Raw genomic sequence first — 25,373 nt, 5'->3', positions numbered from 1 at the left:
TACTTCCTATTACACAGGCTCACTGTATTCAGTGTCTCGCTGCACCAGAAGGTCTCTCTGCACCAAAGAGCTTCCCTCCATGGGGGCTCGCTGCTCCAGGGATCTTGCACCATATGGGATCTTCCTATTACACAGGCTCACTGTATTCAGGGTCTCACTGCACCAGGGGTCTCACTGCACCAGGGGTCTCACTGTACCAGGAGGTCTCACTGCACCAGGGGTCTCACTGCATCATGATGTTTCGCTGCACAAAAGGTCTTCCTATCATAGGCTTGCAGTACCTGTGTTCTTCCTATTACACTGACTTACAACATCCAGGGGCTCCCTGCCCCAGGGGTATCGATGCACCAGGGGGTCTCACTGCGCCAGGGGTATCGATGCACCAGGGGTCTCACTGCGCCAGGGGTATCGATGCACCAGGAGTCTCACTGCCCCAGGGGTATCGATGCACCAGGAGTCTTACTGCCCCAGGGGTATCACTGCACCAGGGGCTTACTGCACCAGGGGTATCGATGCACCATGGGTCTCTCTGCCCCAGGGGTATCACTGCACCAGGGGTCTTACTGCACCAGGGGCATCGATGCACAAGGAGTCTCACTGCCCCAGGGGTATCACTGCACGAGGGGTCTTACTGCACCAGGGGTATCGATGCACCAGGGGTCTCACTGCCCCAGGGGTATCACTGCACCAGGGGTCATACTGCACCAGGGGTTCACTGCAACAGGGGCTCGCTGCACCCAGGGGTCTCACTGCACCAGGAGGTCTCACTGCACCAAGGAGCTTCCCATCACAGAGGCTCGCTGCTCCAGGGGTCTTGCACTATATGGGTTCTTCCTATTATGCGAGCTCAGGGTCTCACTGCACCATGGGTCTCACTGCACCAGAAGGTCTCGCTGCACCAAAGGGCTTCCTATCATAGAGCTCACTGCACTGGGTGTCTTGCAGCACCTGGGTTCTTCCTGTTACACAGGCTCACTGTATTCAGGGTCTCACTGTACCAGGGGTCTCACTGCACCAAGGGTCTCACTGTACCAGGAGGTCAGGGTAGGGATACTTCTATTCTCCCTCCTTGGACCTGAGCAGTGCAGATTAGGGTAGAGATACTTCTATTCTCCCTCCTTGAACCTGAGCAGTGCAGATCAGGGTAGATATACTTCTAGTCTCCCATCTTGAACCTGAGCAGTGCAGATTAGGGTAGAGATACTTCTATTCTCCCTCCTTGGACCTGAGCAGTGCAGATCAGGGTAGAGATACTTCTAGTCTCTCTCATTGGGCGTGATGGATGCAGATCAGGGTAGAGATACTTCTAGTCTCTCATTGGGCGTGAGGGATGCAGATCAGGGTAGAGATACTTCTATTCTCCCTCCTTGGACCTGAGCAGTGCAGATCAGGGTAGAGATACTTCTAGTCTCTCTCATTGGGCGTGAGGGATGCAGATCAGGGTAGAGATACTTCTAGTCTCTCTCATTGGGTGCGAGGGATGCAGATCAGGGTAGAGATACGTCTATTCTCCCTCCTTGGACCTGAGCAGTGCAGATCAGGGTAGAGACACTTCTAGTCGCTCTCATTGGGCCTGAGCAGTGCAGATCAGGGTAGAGATAATTCTATTCTCCCTCCTTGAACCTGAGCAGTGCAGATTAGGGTAGAGATACTTCTATTCTCCCTCCTTGGACCTGAGCAGTGCAGATCAGGGTAGAGATACTTCTAGTCGCTCTCATTGGGTGTGAGGGATGCAGATCCGGGTAGAGATACTTCTATTCTCCCTCCTTGAACCTGAGCAGTGCAGATCAGGGTAGAGATACTTCTATTCTCACTCATTGGGCGTGAGCGGTGCAGATTAGGGTAGAGATACTTCTATTCTCCCTCCTTGGACCTGAGCAGTGCAGATCAGGGTAGAGATAATTTTAGTCGCTCTCATTGGGCGTGAGGGATGCAGATCAGGGTAGAGATACGTCTATTCTCCCTCCTTGGAGCTGAGCAGGGCAGATCAGGGTGGAGATACTTCTATTCTCCCTCCTTGGACCTGAGTGGTGCAGATCAGGGTAGAGATACTTCTATTCTCCCTCCTTGGACCTGAGCAGTGCAGATCAGGGTAGAGATACTTCTAGTCTCTCTCATTGGGCGTGAGGGATGCAGATCAGGGTAGATATACTTCTATTCTCCCTCCTTGGACCAGAGCAGTGCAGATCAGGGTAGAGATACTTCTAGTCGCTCTCATTGGGTGTGAGCGGTGCAGATCAGAGTAGAGATATTTCTATTCTCACTCATTGGGCGTGAGCGGTGCAGATCAGGGTAGAGATACTTCTATTCTCCCTCCGTGAACCTGAGCAGTGCAGATCAGGGTAGAGATACTTCTATTCTCCCTCCTTGAACCTGAGCAATGCAGATCAGGATAGGGATACTTCTATTCTCCCTCCTTGGACCTGAGCAGTGCAGATTAGGGTAGAGATACTTCTAGTCTCCCTCCTTGAACCTGAGCAGTGCAGATCAGGGTAGATATACTTCTATTCTCCCCCCTTGGACCTGAGCAGTGCAGATCAGGGTAGATATACTTCTATTCTCCCTCTGTGGTAAATTTTAATTACCTAGACTTAATTTATGCGGTAAAATACAATACGAATAACTCAGTAAAAATAAGAGGCAGAATCTGTGGTATTCGAGGGTATAATAGGGTATTTATTCCTTACAAAGGAATGATGGTTCGAACCAGGCAATCGAGTTCCGTCACCACGAAGGTTCAGGAAGGGATCAGCAATACATTATTGACAGGTTATGGCATATATAGTAATGCATTACAGTAGAGACAGATACAGGAGGCGTAACAACTGATAAGAATACACATACGTAATAGAAAAGGCGTTACAATAGGTGTGCATAGAGGCGTATACTAAAAACGTCATTATGATGGTGACACAAATGGGTGGATCCATAAGAGAATCCTGCAAAGTCAGCAAAAATACATGACAGAGATGCGCGCGCAGCCGCATGACGTGTGATTGACGTGTAACTAGAGGGTGAAGGGAACTTGACATTTAGCCCTACATGAGGAGACAGAAGTCTGGGGTGTCAGGACAACCTAGTCCTAAATCATATCTAATATCTTGTGTTTAAGGAACTATATTATCGGGAAGGAAAGGTCTTCTCGGACAGATCCTATTCTATACTGACTGCTAGTGCGTGTACAAGCGTCTAAGTGTCTACATGAGATGCGAGGGGGCATGGGCCTACCATGGTAACGAGAGTCATGAATTACTTGCACGGAGACAGTAAGGCCGGGCCTTTTGCTCTGCAGCTAGAGGGATGTTTACCTAAGCTACTTAGACAGGAATGCATTTTCTTGAGGAGCGGAACAGATAACTTGAAGGCTGAATACAGTTTTGGCAGGCAACAGGCCGGGCTAGGCACCGTTAGCCGCGCAGGAAGTAAGACAAAGTTCATGGATACAGATGCAGGTCCAGGCTGGAGCATTCAGAGGCAGAAGCAGGAAAAGGCTTGATGGCAGAATTCAGGGCCTACCTTGCCAGAGCTGGAAAACGTGAAAAGTATACTATATAAAGACGGTGGCAAGGCATACTTAGGAACGGAATATCTGGCCCATTCATGGCAGATATGAAAGAGTACATATTAACGTTGGACACAATTGTATTTGCGTCTTCATAGCTTGAAGTGGAGGGAACATACATGTACTTGTAGCATGTACATGGAGCCATTGGGGTCTAGATAGGGTACACAATTGACCATAAAAATTCATATTTCCTCATTCCCTCCTTGTCCCCTACGGACCCTCATGAAATATCGATCTTCAGAAATCCATCAATCTGTTCATGTAACATCATTTGCTCTTCTTTCTTCTTCCGGGATCTTGAATGAAAACTTGAACGTGGAATACACGATGTGGCACACAGGCCGCAAATCGCTGGTCCACATTGCAGACATAGGCAGCAACTGAATACTATGAGAAGGCCAATACCTAGGAAGGATAGGACTTTCCATCCCCAGGCTGACAACACGCTCCAGAACCAACCGGACCATGTCCAGGTGCCTGCATTCTGATGTATCTGGTTTGCAATCTTGTGAAGACGAGTTATGGCTTTATATACGGATGGCGCGTTTTCTGGGATGAAAACACAGCAACTTGATCCGATGACCCTACAAGCTCCGCCCCTATCTGCTAGGATGACGTCAAGGACAAGACGATTTTGGAGAACAACAATCCGCATCGCAGACTGCTCCTCTGTTAAGTTGCCTAGGGCAGAGGTAGTTTCATTCACTACTGCTACAAGGGTTCTAGTTAATCTACGTATCAGTTTACTGTTTGAGACAACACCTATGTAAGGAAAGAGACCTTTATTGAAGTCTGTATATTGTTCCCATGCTGTTTCGGTGTAGTCAACAATCGGGATATCTCTCTGGGTCTATGGTGTACTAGATTGGTATTTCTATGATAATCAGGAGGGGCTAGGAAAACAGGTGGCAAAAGGAATGCAATGTAACAGGTACCATCCCAGTCTGGAGGTAGACGTATATATGCGGTATGACCACATATGAAGTAGGAATGACGGGAAGCTCTAAATGTAGACTTGCCTTTATCACTGAATTCGATCACAGTAGTACATTTACTATGACCCAGGTGTACTGAACCATTCTTTTTTATACAGAATTCACCTTTGACTGGTAATACGGACATAGCAGGCAAGACAAGTGTAGCTTCAGATTCAACATTTAGAATCATGCAGTTAAGTGTAAAATTACCTAATCCATATACTTCATTTTCTAGGTTAGTTCCTGTTCTTTTGGGAAGTCCCTCCTTGTTAGGATGACAGGCTTTAATCAAAACTAAGTTCAGGTTTCCCCATACCCAGTTGCTTTGGTAAACTACAGTGTTTGAATCTAAAGAGTTAATCAAACTAAACCATGCTCCACAGGAACCATTGTGTGTAAAGGGGTACGGAAAGAGAGGCAGAACTCCTTTGTATTTCTGATAGGGAGGGAGTCGGCCACATATCCAACAATTGGTAGCATTGCTGGTCTGATGGGAATGATGTAACATACTAATAAATGTGTTGTTGCGCAGCGCAAATCTATAGGACAACTCATGTGGAGGTAGTTCACTAAAAGAATGTTCGGCAGTAATATTGTAAGCACGCTTGAAAATAGGATAGTACATGTGTAACAGTATACTTGCAGCAATAATAAAAAGACTTAGAAAAAACATAATCAACAATGTCACTATACAGTGACTATGAAGTGATTTACAGTATGCATGTTTCTTGAGCTGTTTCTGTCTATTTTTCTCTCTAATTCGGTCTAGAGGATACATGTCAAAGACTTAATTCAACCGATTCACCTTGGAGAGGACTTAAACAATCGAATTGTCTGACTTGCTAGACCTTAGTTTCAGTTTATAGTTTTGAGATTCGGTCGGTTCAACCAGGGGGAGTTTTGAATCAGTCTCTGGAAGGGGGCAGGGCTGAGAGTTCAGTTCAGACGGTAGTCCATGAAATTTCTTGATATGACTCGAGTGTAACCAACCCTTGCGACCCTCGACCTTCACTGCTGTCCTCGTCGTTAGAAGAACGAGCTTTGGTTGTTGCCACCGAGGCTCCAGCGGGCTCCTCCTGTCGAAGTTTCTCACGAGAACTAGATCTCCAGGAACCACTTCATGGGGCTTTACCTCGGTGTTGTCGGGAAAGGCTGCAGCTACCTGTGAACGGCAAGATTGTAGTGCAGACATCAAGGAAGCAAGGTAATCTGTCAGCATATTACAATCAACATCAGTTATTTTACGAGGTATAGGCGTCCCCCACATATTTGGCGGCCTACCGAAGACCACCTCGTACGGGGATAGCCCTGTGCGAGAATGTGCTACCATTCTCATGTAGAATAGTGCAACTGGTAAGGCTACTATCCAGTCGACGCCTTTCTCTCTACATATTTTAGAGAGTCGTATCTTCAGGGTCTGATTATGACGTTCCACGAGACCTGCTGCCTCGGGATGTCGGACACAGTGGAATTTCCATTGATAGCCTAACAAGAGTGAAATGTGTTTCATTAGCTCGGATGAGAACGGCTGGCCATTATCTGAGTACACGATACGGGGCAAACCATACCGTGGGAAGAATTCACGAACTAATTGTTTGGCAGTAGTCGGGGCAGTGTAATCTGAGACGGGATATGCCTCTGTCCAACGGGAAAGAGTGCATACAACTACGAGGACGTATTTGAATCCTCGACATCGTTCCATCTGGATATAATCCATCTGGAGGACTTCAAAAGGGTGATCGGGAGGTTGAAATCCACCCTGTTCTACAGGTACGCCTTTACCTGGATTGAACTGACAACATATCATACAAGTTCGGACTTTCTGTTTGGCTGCAGCTCGTAAGTGTTTGTTGAACCAAATGTGTTGAATACTGTCTAACATAGCTTTTTCTCCTAGATGTGCTGGACTATGTATTGTGTTAATGATAACTTGAACCATTGAGTCGGGGAGAAACCATATAGATTTTCCCTTCGTCATCCATCCCTGATCTGTTTGGATCCCTCCTAATTCAGTCCATTTCTTTATTTCCTCTGGTGTAGCATGTGTCTGTATGTCAATTACATCAAGAGCGGGATCCTTAACTGTCATGCAGTGTGTCGGCGTCGGAACTATTGTCTTTGTCAAGTCAGTTGCGTGAATCCGATTCTGAGCTGTCTGCTTAGCTGTTCGGTCTGCTAGGTCGTTACCCTGGGAAATGATATCGGTGACTTTTGTATGAGCTTTACACTTCATGATAGATATTGAAATAGGCAGATGTATTGCATCTAACAGAGCTTGAATAAGCCGACCGTGTTGAATATTGGCACCGTGAGAAGTCAAATAACCTCTCTCTCGCCAAAGGACTCCGAAGTCGTGTACAACTCCGAAAGCATAACGTGAATCTGTGTATATGTTAACTTTTCTATTCTTGGCTTGAATACAGGCTTGTGTCAGAGCAATAAGCTCTGCTGCTTGAGCTGATAATGTGTTAATACAATTTGTTTCAATGACTTCGGTGTCTGTCGTGACTGCATAGGCGGCCACTAACTTTCCTGTACTTGTTCTCATACATGAACCATCTACATAAAGCGTCAGGTCCGGATCTGGTAATGGGACATCTGTCAAATCTTGTCTGGGTTTCGTCGTAATAGTAATGACTTCAATACAATCATGTGCCAGTGGGTCTGTTCCACTTAATGGAAAAAGTGTGGCAGGATTTAATGTACTACAACGTCTGATTTCTATGTGTGGCTGGAACAATGTGAGTTTGTAACCTGTCAGTCGTGCTATAGTCAAGTGTTGTGTTTGTGTCCGATTCAAGAGAACCTCTACTGCGTGTGGTACTTGTACTGTCAATTGATGTCCTAATACTATGGAATCGCTTTGTCTGATCGCTAGAGCTGTCGCTGCGACTGATTTCAGGCACGCAGGAAGAGCTTGAGCTACGGGATCTAATGTGCTAGAAAAGTAAGCACATGGCTTGTGTGATCCTGCTTGTTCCTGCGTGAGTACTGACAAAGCAGTACCTTCACGTTCTGTAACAAAGAGTGTAAAAGGCTTACTGTAACATGGTGTCGCTAAAACAGGTGCTTGGCATAAAGCTTTCTTTAAGCTTTCAAAAGCTTGTGTATGTTCTGGAGTCCAAGGGAGGACAGTCGAAGTCGCTGCCTCCTGGGTTGTCAACTGAATGAGTGGTTTAGCTAAAAATGCATATTGGGGAATCCACTGCCTGCAGTACGAAGTGAGGCCTATAAAGGCCCGTACCTCCTTTTGTGTCTTGGGTGGTGGCATGTTTACAATTAACTGGATGCGATCAGGTGTGAGCTGTCTCCCCCGTTTGAACAGCAAGTGCCCTAGGTACACAACTTGCTGGGCACAAAATTGCAGCTTTGAAGGGGACACCTTGTGCCCCTTGTCGGCTAAGAAATGTAAAACCGTCAGTGATGCTTTTTCACATTCGGCTTCGCTTCGGGCGGTGATCAGCAGATCATCGACATACTGAAGCAGTGCGGTGTTAACAGGCATGTGGATACTGTCAAGTTGTCCTTTCAGTGCTTGACTGTAGATGCTAGGACTTTCTGTAAATCCTTGAGGTGCGCGTGCGAATTTAAAACTTCGTCCATTTAAACTGAATCCGAACAAATATTGGCTTTCCGGATCGATTGGGACGCTGAAGAAGGCGTTCTTGAGGTCAATTACAGTAAAGAACGTTGCCTCTGAATCAATAGCTGTCAGTAATGAAGAAATATCCGGGACCACGGGATATTGTGGTACAATGCATTTATTCAATTCTCGCAGATCAATAACTAATCGATATACTGGGGGTGCTTTTGGGTCGGTTCGTTTAAGAATCGGAATAATCGGAGAATTACATATATTGGAGTCGGTTTCTACAACCACTCCTTGTGCAATGAGCTCGTCAATGATTTGCAGTAAAGCCACTACAGCATCTGGCGGTAACTTGTATTGTCGCATTCGTGGTAATACCACTCCTGCTTTGAGTGTAACTCGATATGGGGTAATGTGCATACAACCTACATCAGTGGGGCCTTTTGCCCATAAATGTGCAGGTAGATTCTGTAACCGGTGATCCATGTCTCTCGACACGTAGTGACCTTTAAAGTCACGCAAAAATAGTCGTATTCCGTCCGGAGAACAACATATTATAGCTCCTAGAGCTTTCAATGTTTTAATACCTAACAAGTTTTCTGGACATGATTTCGTAAGCAATAGATCTGTAGTCCGTGTTAATGGACCGACTGTGAATGCAAGTGGTTGCGATACTTCGTTAATAGTAGGCTTTCCTGAGAAACCAAGGGAAATATTTTGTGAGCCTGAGAGGGGTGCCCCTGGGACTTCATCGTGACTTATAGTTGTTCTGCTTGCCCCTGTATCAAGTAGAAACTTTCTGTCTTTCCCTAATACTTGACTCTGTACATAAGGACCCTCTTGATCTACAGGAACCTCAATAAGGGGTAAGCCAACTTCCCTCTCTAGGCTGTTTCATGTATAGCGCTGATACACTGGATAGTCATTTTGTGCATACTGGTACATCTGTTGTGTCGTATTTTGTGTTGCGGTAATAGGCTGTGGCTGTGGTACCGCTATGGTCTGTTGTGCCGCTTGAATAGGCTGTAAATTCTGAGGTCCTTGTTGTTGGATCTGATCCTGTCTAGGCGGACGTGGTCTCTCCTTGGTTTTACCCGTAGAGATATTATGTTTCAGAACTGCACAATCGTTTATATAATGACCTGGCTGTTTACAATAGTTGCATGTCCCTTTAACGGGAACCGCTGAATTACTGGACTGTGTTGCACCCTTTTTATGACCGTCAGCTGGAACTGACTGAGCGACAAGCATTTTCATTTTCGTGTCTTTCATACGTCTTTGTTCGTGTTCTTGTTCTTCTCTAATTCTATTCTGGTGATACTGTAACATTTGTAACATTTGTGAAGGAGTGTTAGCTTGCCAAGTGCTCTCGACTTTCAATACTCTGTTTTTAACCTGCGGCAGGGAATTCTCGACTAGTTTTGTTACAAAAAGATGTGGATATGAATCACTACTTGCTTTCAGGCCGCTATTAATACCAAAACATTTTTCAAATCGGGAATAAAAATCACTAGTGTCTTCCTCAGGTTTCTGTTTGCAAGCTGAGATTGCTCCCCAATCTTCCTTTTTCGTAGTTAATAAACGTGGCAATACCTGCACTAATAATCCCGGTAATGCTTTAGTTTTGTCCCCAAGCCCTACGCCTGCAGTTCTGTTATTTTCTTCGGTTTCTAATGCGGTCCAATCAATCTTTTGGTCTCCCACCTCCCATTCTTTTTCCTTGAGTTTCTCATAAATACCGGCAGGTAATAATACTTTCAATATTTTCATAATGTCAGGATAGGTATAATCACCCATGAGTAACATGCCCTTTAGTTCACGGTGGAAACCTGCTGGATCTTTGTCATGGCTGGGCACTAATTTTTTCATTTCCAATAGTTCTATTTTTGTTATGGGCGTGTACACAAACACGCGTCTAAACGTATTGTCATCATTCCTGACAGGGTGTACTTCGCGTAAGGGATTCTGTCTGTCTATGTAATACGGGTTTCTCTCCATGGAAGGAGCTGGATCATGTTCTGGGCACAAAAAGGCACTATATCTATGTCTGTATTCTAGAATTACTTTAATTAGATTGGTACCTAAACCTCTCCATTTATTCATGAGTAGTTCTATCAATATATCAGGTAGGGGACCAGGATCGGAGTGTTGGCCTTTATATAATATAAGGAGATGTTGTATCATGTATATACTAGCCAAACGTTGTTCGTCTGGGGCGAGATTCAGAAACGTGTGTGCTAGCGCATCATCACTGTATTTTTCAGAGCTGTCAGCCCATTGTACTGCTGACCTAGCTAATTCTTGTTTATCCATAGAATCGAGCACATGGTACCCCCTTCGTTCTCGAAGTAATTTATCGGTAGCCTGGAATAAGTGTTCAGGGGTCCTTGGATTTGAGATAACTGTTTGAAAAATTCTGTTACATTCTGGACGTATCGGACGTATTGTTTTATTAAAGGATCTTCCTTTTCCTACATAAGCTATCATTTGTTTAGCTGGTAATTAAAATTGTCCTGTGTTCATTTCTGACTGTTCCTCCTCCTCTTCCTCTGATTCAGTTTTATCGGCTTCTACTCTGTTTTCATGTATTCGTTCTACTTCTTTTCTGATCCTTCGGCACATGGCTGCTATACACTTCTGTTTATCATGTCTCCCGTCTGTTATATTCTGACCCCATTTGGTAAGTGCTTGTATTTCCTCCGAATCTACCTCAGGCCTGTCTCTATTTCTGATCAAACAATTTATAAAAAAGCGTAACAGTAATTTTTGTATGTCCACTTTCTGGTATTCCATGGCTTCGGCAATACTTTCAGGACCTTGCCCTGATTGGATAAAGCGATATATTTTGTCTAGATGTTCAACCATTCCTGGTAACGTCATTAAATAGTTTGCAGCTCGTCGCAAACGTATTGAAGACAGCAACATTCTGTCGTGTTTTCCTGGCACTGGATCATATCTACAATCGGAAAGAGGCTCATTTAATATATTGTCATTAGCTCTTTGGGGTGTGCGTTGGTATGCTAAATCCCTATAAGTCAATCTAGTTGTTGGCGGTGGCGTGGAAAAACCTCCTGTCGCACCTCCCGAGGTGCCAAGTCCAAAAGGGTTTGTTGGGTGTAGGGTAGAGAGTGTGGGTGCAGGAAGGACTGTGGAAACAGATGGAATGGTTAGGACTTGAGTAGGAGTTTGTTGCTGCGGAGGTGGGTGCAGCTGTTCTTGGGGTTGTGCGTCGTCAACAGGTGGTGTGCGTGGCTGCGCACCATTAATATATTCGGGGGCTGCATCATCTAAATAGGAAGAGAGGAAAATGTCCTTTGCGGTCTTGGGATGTACTTTAATCGGGAGTAATGGAGGTGGCAGATCCTTTGGTACCTCCATGGTGGCTTTAGGCAAACCCTCGGCCAGAAGAGGATACATACCATTCATAAGAGTGTTTCGTTGTCTGTCTACTTGTTCTGTTTTTGCTCGGATACCTTCGCCAATTAATATGTTTTCTCGGGCCTTTTCTGAATCTTCCTTACTTTTCTCTTCCTTTCTGAGCGCTTTCTCTGTGCGCCTATGCGATTCTTTACGCCATAGTTCAATGGCATCTTTCTGTGACTGTCTGGCTTTCCTTTTCCATAATGCTTCTTCTATTCTCATGATGCAATCTGCATCCCATGTTCCAGCAGCGGGCCATCTCTGACTCTCTGCTAAATCCTTGGTGTAGTCCACCCATAGATCAAGATATAATACGGCATCTAGGCCATGTTTATGGTACATAAAGTACCCTGGAGTGTCCCTAGGTGGGATGGGAACAGCTTCCTCGAGTATCCCTTTTCTAGTTTTTATCTGTCTTAATTTTGAAAATAACGGCATTTTGAACCTTGCTACTTAATTCTTACTTTTACTCGGACCTGAACACAACTTATACAATAAACACAATAATGAAGATCGAACAATCACTCATACCACGACATTTAAAACATATCAAAACATTTAGAACGAACAATAATAATTAGAATAAAACTAGTTAACTGCATAATACTAAATATACTGTATGTACTGCTAAACAGTACAGATACACTGCTAAAACAGTGCAGACCAGGTCTGTGTACCCAAACCCGTCTTGACCGGCACAAACTAATGTGCACGTCTAGATGCGTCCTCAGCAACGGTACTCACCGGGAAGCACGGACCGGAAGGCCTCGGAAGTCTGGACTGGACTAGACCAAACTGGACTGGACTCGACTCGTGACTTAGATACTTCGGAACTTCGGAATCTGGTGGGCCTCTGTATACCTCGGATCTTGCTCTCTCAGCTAGGCTCTGGTCGGGATTCTCCGCACTCCTCACCGCCTCGTCTGGGTGTTGATCGCAGCCTCAGTCGCCCCCGTTGGCCTGAGGGAGATACAGGAAATCCTGCAGGTACGCGTAATTGTCCGTCCGGCTGTGGCAGGAGACCGGGTCTGCAACGCACCTCCGGCGCGTGGGGTGTGAGAGGTGTCCCTGTTCGGGCGCCAATTATGTGGTAAATTTTAATTACCTAGACTTAATTTATGCGGTAAAATACAATACGAATAACTCAGTAAAAATAAGAGGCAGAATCCGTGGTATTCGAGGGTATAATAGGGTATTTATTCCTTACAAAGGAATGATGGTTCGAACCAGGCAATCGAGTTCCGTCACCACGAAGGTTCAGGAAGGGATCAGCAATACATTATTGACAGGTTATGGCATATATAGTAATGCATTACAGTAGAGACAGATACAGGAGGCGTAACAACTGATAAGAATACACATACGTAATAGAAAAGGCGTTACAATAGGTGTGCATAGAGGCGTATACTAAAAACGTCATTATGATGGTGACACAAATGGGTGGATCCATAAGAGAATCCTGCAAAGTCAGCAAAAATACATGACAGAGATGCGCGCGCAGCCGCATGACGTGTGATTGACGTGTAACTAGAGGGTGAAGGGAACTTGACATTTAGCCCTACATGAGGAGACAGAAGTCTGGGGTGTCAGGACAACCTAGTCCTAAATCATATCTAATATCTTGTGTTTAAGGAACTATATTATCGGGAAGGAAAGGTCTTCTCGGACAGATCCTATTCTATACTGACTGCTAGTGCGTGTACAAGCGTCTAAGTGTCTACATGAGATGCGAGGGGGCATGGGCCTACCATGGTAACGAGAGTCATGAATTACTTGCACGGAGACAGTAAGGCCGGGCCTTTTGCTCTGCAGCTAGAGGGATGTTTACCTAAGCTACTTAGACAGGAATGCATTTTCTTGAGGAGCGGAACAGATAACTTGAAGGCTGAATACAGTTTTGGCAGGCAACAGGCCGGGCTAGGCACCGTTAGCCGCGCAGGAAGTAAGACAAAGTTCATGGATACAGATGCAGGTCCAGGCTGGAGCATTCAGAGGCAGAAGCAGGAAAAGGCTTGATGGCAGAATTCAGGGCCTACCTTGCCAGAGCTGGAAAACGTGAAAAGTATACTATATAAAGACGGTGGCAAGGCATACTTAGGAACGGAATATCTGGCCCATTCATGGCAGATATGAAAGAGTACATATTAACGTTGGACACAATTGTATTTGCGTCTTCATAGCTTGAAGTGGAGGGAACATACATGTACTTGTAGCATGTACATGGAGCCATTGGGGTCTAGATAGGGGACACAATTGACCATAAAAATTCATATTTCCTCACCTCCTTGGACCTGAGCAGTGCAGATCAGGGTAGAGATACTTCTAGTCTCTGTCATTGGGTGTGAGGGATGCAGATCAGGGTAGAGATACTTCTATTCTCCCTCCTTGGACCTGAGCAGTGCAGATCAGGGTAAAGATACTTCTATTCTCCCTCCTTGGACCTGAGCTGTGCAGATCAGGGTAGAGATACGTCTAGTTTCTCTCCTTGGGAGTGAGGGATGCAGATCAGGGTAGAGATACTTCTAGACTCTCTCATTGGGCGTGAGGGATGCATATCAGGGTAGAGATACGTCTATTCTCCCTCCTTGGACCTGAGCCGTGCAGATCAGGGTAGAGATACTTCTATTCTCCCTCCTTGGACCTGAGCAGTGCAGATCAGGGTAGAGATACTTCTATTCTCCCTCCTTGAACCTGAGCAGTGCAGATTAGGGTAGAGATACTTCTAGTCGCTCTCATTGGGCCTGAGCAGTGCAGATCAGGGTAGAGATACTTCTATTCTCCCTCCTTGAACCTGAGCAGTGCAGATTAGGGTAGAGATACTTCTATTCTTCCTCCTTGGACCTGAGCAGTGCAGATCAGGGTAGAGATACTTCTAGTCTCTCTCATGGGGCGTGAGGGATGCAGATCAGGGTAGAGATACATCTATTCTGCCTCCTTGGACCTGAGCAGTGCAGATCAGGGTAGAGATACTTCTAGTCGCTCTCATTAGGCGTGAGGGATGCAGATCAGGGTAGAGATACTTCTAGTCTCTTTGATTGGGCATGGATGGTGCGTGTTAGGAGAGCATAGATCCATAAGAGATGGAGCTCCCCGTTTATTCAGCGTCAGCAGCACGTCAAGAGCACATCATCCGCGTAAACCAGTAGCACCATTTCTCTAGCCAGGGTGTCCACCCTGCGATCTGTGCCGATGTTCTGATGGCTATGGCCAGTAGGTCTAAGGCTAGGAGGAAGGGAAGCGGTGAGAGTGGACATCCCTGTCTAGTACCATCTGTGATGACAATTAGACCTGAGAGGAAGCCGTTGCAGTTCATCAAAGCTGCACCAGACCACTCAGTCTTGTGCAGATTTCAAGAATTCTAAGGGGAAATTGTCTTTCCCATGTGTTTTCCCCCAATGAATGGCTTCCGTGACTTCCAGGGATGGTGGGCAAGCTGAGGCCTGACATGATTGTGTTTTCTTAGGTTGTGTCTGCCGGGTATACCGTTCTGTAGAGCGTTGAGTAGAAAGCTGTCAGTTCCCTCAAGATGCCCAGAGGATGGTACGAACTTCGCTGGAGGCCGATGGAAAGGCTGGGCATTCCTCTGTTTTAGTTGCAGTCCCGGATAATACTCCAGGCTCTCGCTGCCCTCCAGCTTGGCTTATGCTCTACAAACACTTGTGCGTACATAGGGATACCTCCAAGGTAATCGAAGGAAGTCGTTGCCTCCCTGGCTTCTATCCGGGGATACCTGAATCCCTCTGTGTGAGTCTAACTCTCTGAGACCTGGGCAACCTCCGTGGCTCCACAGACCACAGTGGTGCTCCATGCCTAAATCGTTTGGGCTGGATTCCTGACAAAAGTAGTATACGTATGGGTGCAGATCTACTACAGTTGGAAGTTCACATACATTCCCGGTGGTGCGCCTGTTAAGTTGAATCATACACAGGTTTCCAGGTGCACCATTGGGCGTGCCATGTCGCACCTTGCAGCGGGTACTGGGGAGTAGCCTGCAGTTCAGAGAGTTTCTGTAAATGACCCCCAGGCTCCACCTTGTCTGCCTTCTTGTGGCTTCTCAGAGTGGAGAGTGGGTGGGGGCAGCATCAGAAGATCATTGAGGTATCATTCAGCCAGGTTTCAGTGAGGACCCGGATGTCCACCTCGTGGTCGATGCTCATGTCTGAGATCTCCAGCAGTGTGTGACTGCAGAGCGTCAGGTGTGCAGCATGCAGGTGAGGGACGTACTTGAAGGATTGTGTTTGGCTTGACCAAGAGGAAGAGTAGTAATATGGATCAGGAAAGAGGATTATGATTCAGGGTGGGCGTGAGGCATGGATCTCACGTACTTTTCGATGTAATGGTCGGGATAGAAAGGTTGTTTTGTGGTTGGCTGTGCACCTGAGTGTCAGAAGCCTTGGTGTTTTCATAGCTGTTTACAAGGTTGTGTGTGTCTTTCTCTGTGAGTGGGGACTGTGCCCTTTTGAGTCTGGGGGAAACACTGGCCCTAGGGATCGTGTTTGGAAAGGGGTTTTTGGACTGTGCCGAATGTGGTGGATACGCGAGTTGCTGAAATGAGAGAAGGCCTCGGTAAGGATGTCTATTTTCTTCTTGAGATAATATATATAGGTCAGGAGTGTAGAGAATGGGTGTCTGTGGTGTACAGGGGAGGGCGGAGGCTTATGTTGTTCTTTCAGGGTAGGGTTGGGATGGGCTTGTGATTCCTCGTAGTCGGATGTGGGTAGAGTGGAGTGGGAAAAAGTAGAGAGTTAAGCTGACATGGTTAAATGAACAGTACAATAACGTGTGTTGCATTAACAGAATCAACCTGTATGTGTAAACCACAACTCGCTTCGTTCTCTCCCACAGTCCTAGATGCCTCAGATGCCGGAGCAGACACTAAGGTGCCATCGGACGGTGCTTCCAACCAAGGCTCAGATGATAATAATGAGGACGAAGTGGTTGTCGTCATAGCGTCGAATGATTACGGAGATGGTAATAATGGCGGAACTGACGTCAAAGGCTCTGATGGTGATCATGATGACGACAGTGGGACTTTCATGAAAGGTAAATGTAAATCTGTATTTGTAAAGCGCAAACTACTCACCCTTATGGGTCTCAAGGCGCTGGGGGCCATTGTGGAAATTGAGTGAGCTATTGCCCAGAGTCACATGGTGCTGAGCTGAGCTGCCGCCAGAGCCCGGGATCGAACCACGAACCCTGTGCACCACACCACTCCACTGAAAGGTGAGCTGGTGATGCCATCAACCACAAGCGAAAACCCATGCGGGCGCAGAATGGTGACCTTGTGGTGTTAACAAGAACAGTCAGGTTTAAAGGGTTAAACAGCAGCAAGTGCTAGTTATTGACTCCTGCTCGGGACCCCCTGCTGGCTGGTGATGTGCGCAGTGAAGCCTACTCTCAGGGTGATCCAGGCACATACTCAAAGGAGTGATGTCCAGTATGTGTGGAGTGCAAGGACTCGCAACCCGAAGCGTGTGTGGAGTTGTAATAACTTACACCGAAGCAATGCCACCTTGAGATTAACCTGGCACCAAGTTGTGGACCTCTGAAGTAGTCCCCTGAGTAACTGAATGAGGGGGGTAACAGTAATTACATTTACTGTTGCATTCAGAGGGGGTTGGGTAGTGTTGATTCCTGGAGAGGACACTTTCCTTCAGACTAACTTGAGGGCGATCCCTGTTGAGGGGACAAAGCCTATAACGACCAGAATATATGATTTATAATGTGTTAACCTATGGTGTTGACCCAAGTGCTGCATTCACTCCCAGAGAACTCTTGGTTCAGGTGGATACTTCCTGCTGTCTGTGAGCATCTGATGCATGTGACACTTAGAAGAGTGAAGCATTGCGTGCTTTGAGAAAACAATGAAGGGTCTTGAGTTCTGTTAACTCTAGTCATAAAGCGCTGCATGGTGGAGAGTCAGTGTGACGCGCTCGAGCGGCGGAACACCTATATCTAGAGGATGTCATGGAGAGGAACTCTCTCCTGTGTGAATGCTGAAGGGAGGTGCTCAGGTAGTGACCTTGGGTTGGTGCTCAATCTAGGACTGTAGTTACTTGTGCTGCATCTCAGAGTGACATCCTGTACTGATTGATGTAGTTGTGCTTGAGGAGTGTGAGTAGGATCATGAGAGCTGTGGGATACTAAACACCAGCATCTCTTGGGTGAGGGAGTAGCGAGCTACGTGCACCTCTGCAAGATGCCTCGCTCAGCGCTCAAAGAGCAGACCTCAGTGTTGTATCACAGACCCTTGGAACTGAACCTTTCAGAGGTGGCCCCATCATAAGAGTGGAGAGAATCTATGTGTAACAGCCACTTGTGTGTTATACTAGCTGGTGCTGTTGCATTATCCATGACACGCAGTAATGCCACTGCACAGCATGGGTGGCGGGGAACGTGAGTGTAAATGCTGAAATGTAGTAGTGCCATTGAAGAGCGCTGGTCATGTGGTGTTTGGGAGTACCTGTTGACATGTAGTAGTGCCACTGGAGAGCACTGGTTGTGTGGTTTATGGCAGTGCCTGTTGACATGTAGTAGTGCCACTGGAGAGCAGTGGTTGTGTGGTGTGTGGGAGTACCTGTTGACATGTACTTTATCCACTGGAGAGCACTGGTTGCGTGGGAGTACCTGTTGACATGTAGTAGTGCCTCTGGAGAGCACTGGTTGCGTGGTGTGTGGGAGTACCTGTTGACATGTAGTAGTGCCACTGGAGAGCACTGGTTGCGTGGTGTTTGGGAGTACCTGTTGACATGTAGTTTATTGACTGGAGAGCACTGGTTGCATGGTGTGTGGGAGGACCTGTTGACATGTAGTAGTGCCACTGGAGAGCACTGGTTGCGTGATGTGTGGGAGTACCTGTTGACATGTAGTTTATCGACTGGAGAGCAGTGGTTGCGTGGTGTGTGGGAGTACCTGTTGACATGTAGTAGTGCCACTGGAGAGCACTGGTTGTGTGGTGTGTGGGAGTACCTGTTGACATGTAGTAGTGCCACTGGAGGGCACTGGTTGCATGGTGTGTGGGAGTATCTGTTGACATGTAGTAGTGCCACTGGAGAGCAGTGGTTGTGTGGTGTGTGGGAGCACCTGTTGACATGTAGTTTATCCACTGGAGAGCACTGGTTGCGTGGTGTGTGGGAGGACCTGTTGACATATAGTAGTGCCACTGGAGAGCACTGGTTGCGTGGTGTGTGGGAGTACCTGTTGACATGTAGTAGTGCCACTGGAGAGCAGTGGTTGCGTGGTGTGTGGGAGTGCCTGTTGAGATGTAGTAGTGCTATTGAAGAGCGCTGGTCATGTGGTGTGTGGGAGTACCTGTGGCAGAAACGGATATAAAAGCTGAGCTGGCCTCTCACTACACATGCACATCTGCTGCTCACTGCTCCTCTCAGGGGGCGAGGGGGTCCTCATGTCTGTCCACATCCAGACCTCTACAGACCGGTAATATCTACGCAAGTCACGTGTCAGTGCCAAGTTCGAGCCTCCCACTCTATGCATGCTAGTTGAAGCTCCCCACCCCCCCCAACAATTGTGTTTCTTATTCCTAATGTGTGACACTTGTCGTCTTAATAACATGGGAGCATATCAACAGCGATTAGAGATAAAAATCGCTAATCACGTTTAGCGATGTTTATCCTATCACTGGATTTCATCGCCGTGATAGCACTGTATCAACAACGCTTTTCACAACATCGATAAGAAATCCAGCGATAGTGGCGATGTTCCCTGCAAAACGGCGATAACCTTGCTGATACAACCCTGTGGTCGTATCTGCATAATCCACCCTCTATGTTAAGCATAGATAAGTCAGGATTTTAGCAGACGTTAGTTTTTGGCGAAAATCGTAGTTTTCGCCAAAATCTAACGTGTGCTAAAATCCTGTGGACTGCCTTGTAAATATCGCGATGTGAACATCAGCGATATTTTACAAGGTAGTCCATCCGGGGTACACCCAGTGGCGCCCACTTTGCATCTCATTAGAGATGCAAAGGGAGGCGTCGGGAGTAAGGGTGCTAACATGCGATTATGCATGTTAGCACCCTCTTGTAAATAGGGCAATAGTTTTATCTCCGCTTTTTTGGCTTAAAAAGCCAAAAAAGCGGAGATAAAGCCCTTGTTAATATGCCCCATGATGAGTAGCGCTCGGTGAAGTATTCTGGCAAAAAAAGAGGCAGGTGTGCCCCTCACTGGCTTCCTTTCCGATTTAAGACCCCATGCCTTTCCCTGCAGCATATTTTAGCCAATCCTGTCTGATAATCTAGTCCACCATTGCCATTTGCCACATAATTACTAAGGTGATGATTTTACAACATTGAGCAAGGTAGTGTGGGCTTCTTTGGGGTGGGTATGAGGGAGTCACCACACCCCAAACTCCAACCAGCATCATGCAGGAAGTGCTACCTGGTGGTGACGTACCCATGAGCTGTATTCAGAGCTGGCTTTAGCGCTGGTGGCGCCTGGTGCAACAAATCTTTTTTGGCGCCCCCATGACCTCCTCCTCGGATTCCCTCACAACCACCCAGCAAAAGTGCCCCTCATCTCTCCGTAGCCTCTCTCTCACATACATTTCATCTGTTTTATAGCGCTCCACTCAGCTACCCACATAAAATACAGATCTGTTCTTTGCAGCAGGCATATTAACCCTCTTCGCTACTTCATGATGAGTCAAAACTGCCACAAGTCAAAACTCCGATCTCTCTCTAGAAGGAACGTTAATCACAATATCTTGACATTTTTTTGCTGCCTGAAAGCTGGAGGCACAAGGAACTCCCCAGCAGATGCTTTTTAATTGTAAGATATAGCTAGACACAGCGTCTCCCTGAGGTCAACAACCCCCCCCCCAAGGTCTGCGCCCCCCTCCAGGTCATCGCCCAATACGGCCGCACTGGTCGCACCTCCATAAAGGCAACCCTGGCTGTATGTCGAGAATGTCACCAGCTCTTCACAATGGTGTATTCGTGCTCTGACAGAGTGGTCCTGAGCTGAGACCCCGTGTGGGGCTCAGAGAGGAGCTTTGTGCATCGGCCATGCTTTTCCAGGAAGGCCTCCAAAGCTCTGCACGTGCTCTGTCAGGCGTTTACTGAAGATCATGTACCCGTAGGAAGCACAGCGCGGGTTCAGAGGGGACATGTATCTTCAAGGTACGTAGATGTGGAGTTAGGGACAATAAATCTGTGCTTCGCTCTATGTAGTCATTTTTCACATAATTGTGGTCGTCGATATTACAGATGCCATCATTTCATGGGATATATATAATGTTGGTTCGCTGACATACACCCCTCATAGTGCAAACGGAACCACGGCTACTGCTAGAAATGCAAGATAAAGTACTTTGCTGATCTCGAGAAGCAAACTGTCTTTGTTCCTGGTGAGCTTGAGAAGCCAGTGTATCTATATCTCTGGTGACCTTGAGAAGCAAAGTGCACCTATCTCCCTGGTGACCTTGAGAAGCCAGCGTATCTAGGTCCCTGGTGAGCTTGAGAAGCCAGTGTGTCTATATCCCTCGTGACCTTGAGAAGCCAGTGTGTCTATATCCCTCGTAACCTTGAGGCCACACAAAACACAAACAAAAATCAAATTGTCTCGAAATCCTACAAGTGCAATTTTATAAAGTGCAGATTCGTATAGTCACCAGTATATTTAAAAACAGTGATTTTCTTAGAAAATTGGTATCATTTTTTGATATTCACTTCATTATTTTGAACAAAAAAAATACAGATTAAAAAAATGTCACATTAAAAACAGAAATTGTCGATGCAGCGTTTCGGCAACACATTTCTTTGCCTTCTTCAGGACAGAAATGTTTTCATTTTATCGAATAAAATTATATTGAGACCCAAAAGAAGTTGTCTCTTGCTTAAAATGGCAAAAACCACTGTTGGAAGAAAACTACGTTCTTCTCCTGTGGTCCACTGATCATGGGAATCTATGTGGTCATCTATAGAATTTACACGACACACACTTTAACATAGTTGATTGATTTCTCACGATATGCAGTTAATCTGAATCGTTGAGGTAGTGTGTAGAGAATATCTATGATAGAAGGAGTCACAAAGACAACATATTTATTATGGTGTTGCTTGTGATGGAGTTTCCACAATATTCCTTAAAATGGGCCCTACTAGCAATCCAATCGGTATTGCCCAACTGCCACCTTGCAAATATGTATTGCTATATGGCTTGATTCTAGATGACCAGGTTGAACAATCACTGGACTCTGCACAATCGTATCACCGCTCCACCGGCCGTACGTCTCTGTCCTCAAATCCCAGGCACTCTGCACAGAGGCATCCACTGGGGAGATCACCCCTCCTGCAGGGAGAGATGTGGGAGGAAGCATCAGTATGGGGGGATACCCTCTGCAAAGGAAGATTGACCCCCAGGCACTAGCTAGTCTTTCGCCATAAAGCTGAGGCGACCTCGAAGACATAGAGTGGTGATTACTGATTTGTTTATGGTCGCAGAGGCTTCTCTGCAAAGGGGTTGATTGTCAAAATCTTGTGTCTGGCTATGGCTTCTAAATGTTCATAGTGTAACACGTACTTTGTGTTTATTTCAGGTCCTGGTGACTCATCAGGAGTAAAAGGCCACCAGTGAAAGCATGAGCTTGGAATTCCAGCATCCAAGGCACCACATACAGGTACAGCGCTTCACCTTGGTTACAAGAACAGGTACATGGCATCACCTAGGTTACAAGGACAGGTACAGAACGTCACCTGGGTTACAGGGACAGGTACAGCGCATCACCTGGGTTACAGGGACAGGTACAGCGCATCACCTGGGTTACAGGGACAGGTACAGGGCACCACCTGAGTTACAGGGACAGGTACAGCACATCACCTGGGTTACAGGTTCCGAGAGTGTGCAGCATGAGGTGATGCTGTAAAGGGAGACAAAAGAATAACATGTCCCTCATTTACTCGAATTGACTACTGGTGCACTGGCCCTGCATAATGATGCACTGGGCACTCATTGGCTGCATACTGTGGCACTGGCCGCTCATTGGCTGCATACTGTTGCACTGGGCACTTTAAAAGCCAAAGAAGCGGAGATAAAAATATCACCCTATCAACAACAGGGTGCTAACATGCAAAATCGCATGTTAGCACCCTTTTTCACTACGCTTCCCTTTGCATCTCTAATGAGATGCAAAATGGGCATTCCAGAGCAAAATAATAGGAAAAATGTCACTAAGCGACATTTCTCCTATTATCAAGCTTCACGCTAACCCTGTTAGAGGCAAAAAAAGCAGCGCTAACCACGGTTAACGCTGCTTTTTTACGTCTGCTAATTTTCAGACTTAGCCATGTAATCCAATGGGAGGTGGATTACATGGCTAAGTCCACCATTGGCTCTCAACAAGGATATCCCTATCCTTGTAGTTTTATCGCTGCATTACCAGCGATAACCTCCCAAAAAGCCGCTATCGCTGGATTTTTTATCACCTAGGCGGTTAGCGTTGTTAATAATGCGATAACCAGGCGATATTATCCAGCGACAGCGGGCGTTAAAAAAATTACCGCTAAGCGCCCTTAGCGTTAATTTTCCCTGTTCCTTGTTAATATGCCCCTTGGTGCTTCCCCAGGTTCACATGTTTTTGTACATCTGGGGCAGCATCAAAATCCATGGGGTTGCGTGGGAAAAACCACCACAACACCCATGAAACGCCTCCCAAGCGCAGAGTAAAGCAACGCTTCAATATGCCCCAATGAGTAAAAACTTAGGAAAACTTGAAGCGTAGTGCACACTGCTTGGGGGCTGTGAGGGTGGTGGGAGTCTATCCTATTGGTAGGGTGAGATTACACCACTCCAATGTAACAGCAGTTTTCCCCCTTGCAGGAGCCCGCCGACTGATCCTCATGCTGTGGTGACCAGCAATAGACCCGACAGATGAGATGGAAGTGCACTCTACAGACTTATTACACCGACTGAACACGGCCAAGGTACTCTACTGGGCGAGTCCAGCGATGGCCCTGCAAGGGATCACACCTCGGACTGCGCATTGCGGAGGCCAACCATTCGACGTGTGGTGGTGATGCGCTTCCACAAACATGGTGCCACCACATTACCAGGGACACATACTACACGCTGCTTTCTCCAGTGCAGACAAGATGGAGTTTCTCTACCAATCTACAAACTGCTGGTGTTAAGCATGTGTGTACACTATGAGAAATAAAATATTTAAAACACAACCGAGAATTCATCGACTCTCAATGGAAGTCCAAGCAATATTGATCGCCGTACACACCTTTAACAGTGACCAAGTCTCATTAACCACTCTCTCTCAGATGCATTGTATTAGTTATATAGCGCCACTCATACCAGTAAAGGATGTCAGAGCACTTTGCATCACACACATATTACACAGAGACACTCGATCATACCTGTGTAAATCAGTGCATAGGAATTGTTACATAAGCCAAAGGACTACAAGTGTAGGAGTCACATGTCATCCAAACTGGTAGGCAGTATAGTTTAAGAGTGCTTGGTGTGGAGAAGCTCAAACAAACTCAGATTCGATAAAGAAACAGCAAAGTAGGGAGTTTTCTTTAATAATAAGAATTGATTTCTACCGAAATTAACCCTTTTCGCAACATTAATCTATGCTCAATCAATCAATCAGCCGATTTGTAAAGCGCACTACTCACCCGTTAGGGTCTCAAGGCGCTGGGAGGAGGGGGGCAACTGCTATTGCTCGAACAGCCAGGTCTTGAGTTGCTTCCTGAAGGAGAGGTGGTCCTGGTTCATCCGTAGGTGGGTGGGGAGGGAGTTCCATGTCTTGGCTGCCAGGTAGGAGAAGGATCTTCCTCTGGCTGTGGCCTTGCGGACACGTGGGACGGTGGCGAAGGCGAGGTTGGCGGAGCGGAGTTGTCTGGTGGGTGTGTAGAATGTGAGGCGGCTGTTGAGGTATTTGGGTCCCATGTTGTGGAGAGCTTTGTGAGCATGGGTGATGAGTCTGAACGTGATCCTCTTGCTGACGGGGAGCCAGTGCAGGTTTTTCAGATGGGCGGAGATGTGGCTGTGGCGGGGGATGTCCAGGATGAGTCGTGCAGAAGCGTTCTGTATGCGCTGGAGTCTCTTCTGGAGTTTGGCTGTGGTTCCCGCGTAGAGGGTGTTCCCGTAGTCCAGTCGGCTGGTGACGAGGGCCTGGGTGACTGTCTTCCTGGTTTCGATGGGGATCCACCGGAAGATCTTTCGGAGCATGCGCAGGGAGTGGAAACAGGATGATGAGACGGCGTTGACTTGCTTGGTCATCGTGAGGGAAGAGTCCAGGATGAAACCCAGGTTGCGTGCGTGGTCCGTTGGCTTGGGGGCGGTGCCCAGGGCAGGGGGCCACCAGGAGTCGTCCCAGGCAGAGTGGGATGGTCCCAGGATGAGGACTTCCGTCTTGTCAGAGTTCAGTTACAGACGGCTGAGCTTCATCCATTCCGCTACGTCTTTCATTCCTTCCTGGAGGTTGGCTCTGGCGGTGGTGGGGTCATTGGTGAGGGAGAGGATCAGCTGGGAGTCGTCGGCGTAGGAGATGATGTTGAGGTTGTGTTGGCGTGCGATGGCTGCGAGGGGGCTCATGTAGATGTTGCAGAGGGTGGGGCTGAGTGAGGATCCTTGCGGGACGCCGCAGATGACTTTGGTGGCCGCGGAGCGGAATGGGGGGAGGCGGACTCTCTGGGTTTTTCCGGTGAGGAACGAGATGATCCACTCCAGGGCCGTTCCTTGGATTCCGGTTTTGCTGAGGCGATGTATCAGGGTGCGGTGGCATACGGTGTCGAAGGCTGCTGAGAGGTCCAGTAGGATGAGGGCGGCTGTTTCCCTGATGTCAAGCAGG

General features: G+C 47.0%; 1 protein-coding gene across 1 annotated transcript in view; it reads left to right on the top strand.

Moving 5' to 3' along the window:
• LOC146869731 (uncharacterized) overlaps window positions 1-23,739 on the top strand; it is a 76,333-nt gene extending 52,594 nt beyond the window's left edge. The window contains exons 5-7 of the mRNA XM_085613717.1: window positions 16,397-16,594; window positions 22,107-22,187; window positions 23,387-23,739. Coding sequence (XP_085469843.1) covers window positions 16,397-16,594; window positions 22,107-22,144 — 236 coding nt within the window. The 3' untranslated portion in view covers window positions 22,145-22,187; window positions 23,387-23,739. The remainder of the gene's footprint in view (window positions 1-16,396; window positions 16,595-22,106; window positions 22,188-23,386) is intronic.
• The last annotated feature ends 1,634 nt before the right edge of the window (window positions 23,740-25,373 follow it).

This window comes from Triturus cristatus, chromosome 1_1 (genome assembly GCF_964204655.1).
Source record: "Triturus cristatus chromosome 1_1, aTriCri1.1, whole genome shotgun sequence".
In the NCBI taxonomy this organism is placed as follows: domain Eukaryota; kingdom Metazoa; phylum Chordata; class Amphibia; order Caudata; family Salamandridae; genus Triturus; species Triturus cristatus.
This window is presented reverse-complemented; position numbering and strand designations above follow the sequence as displayed.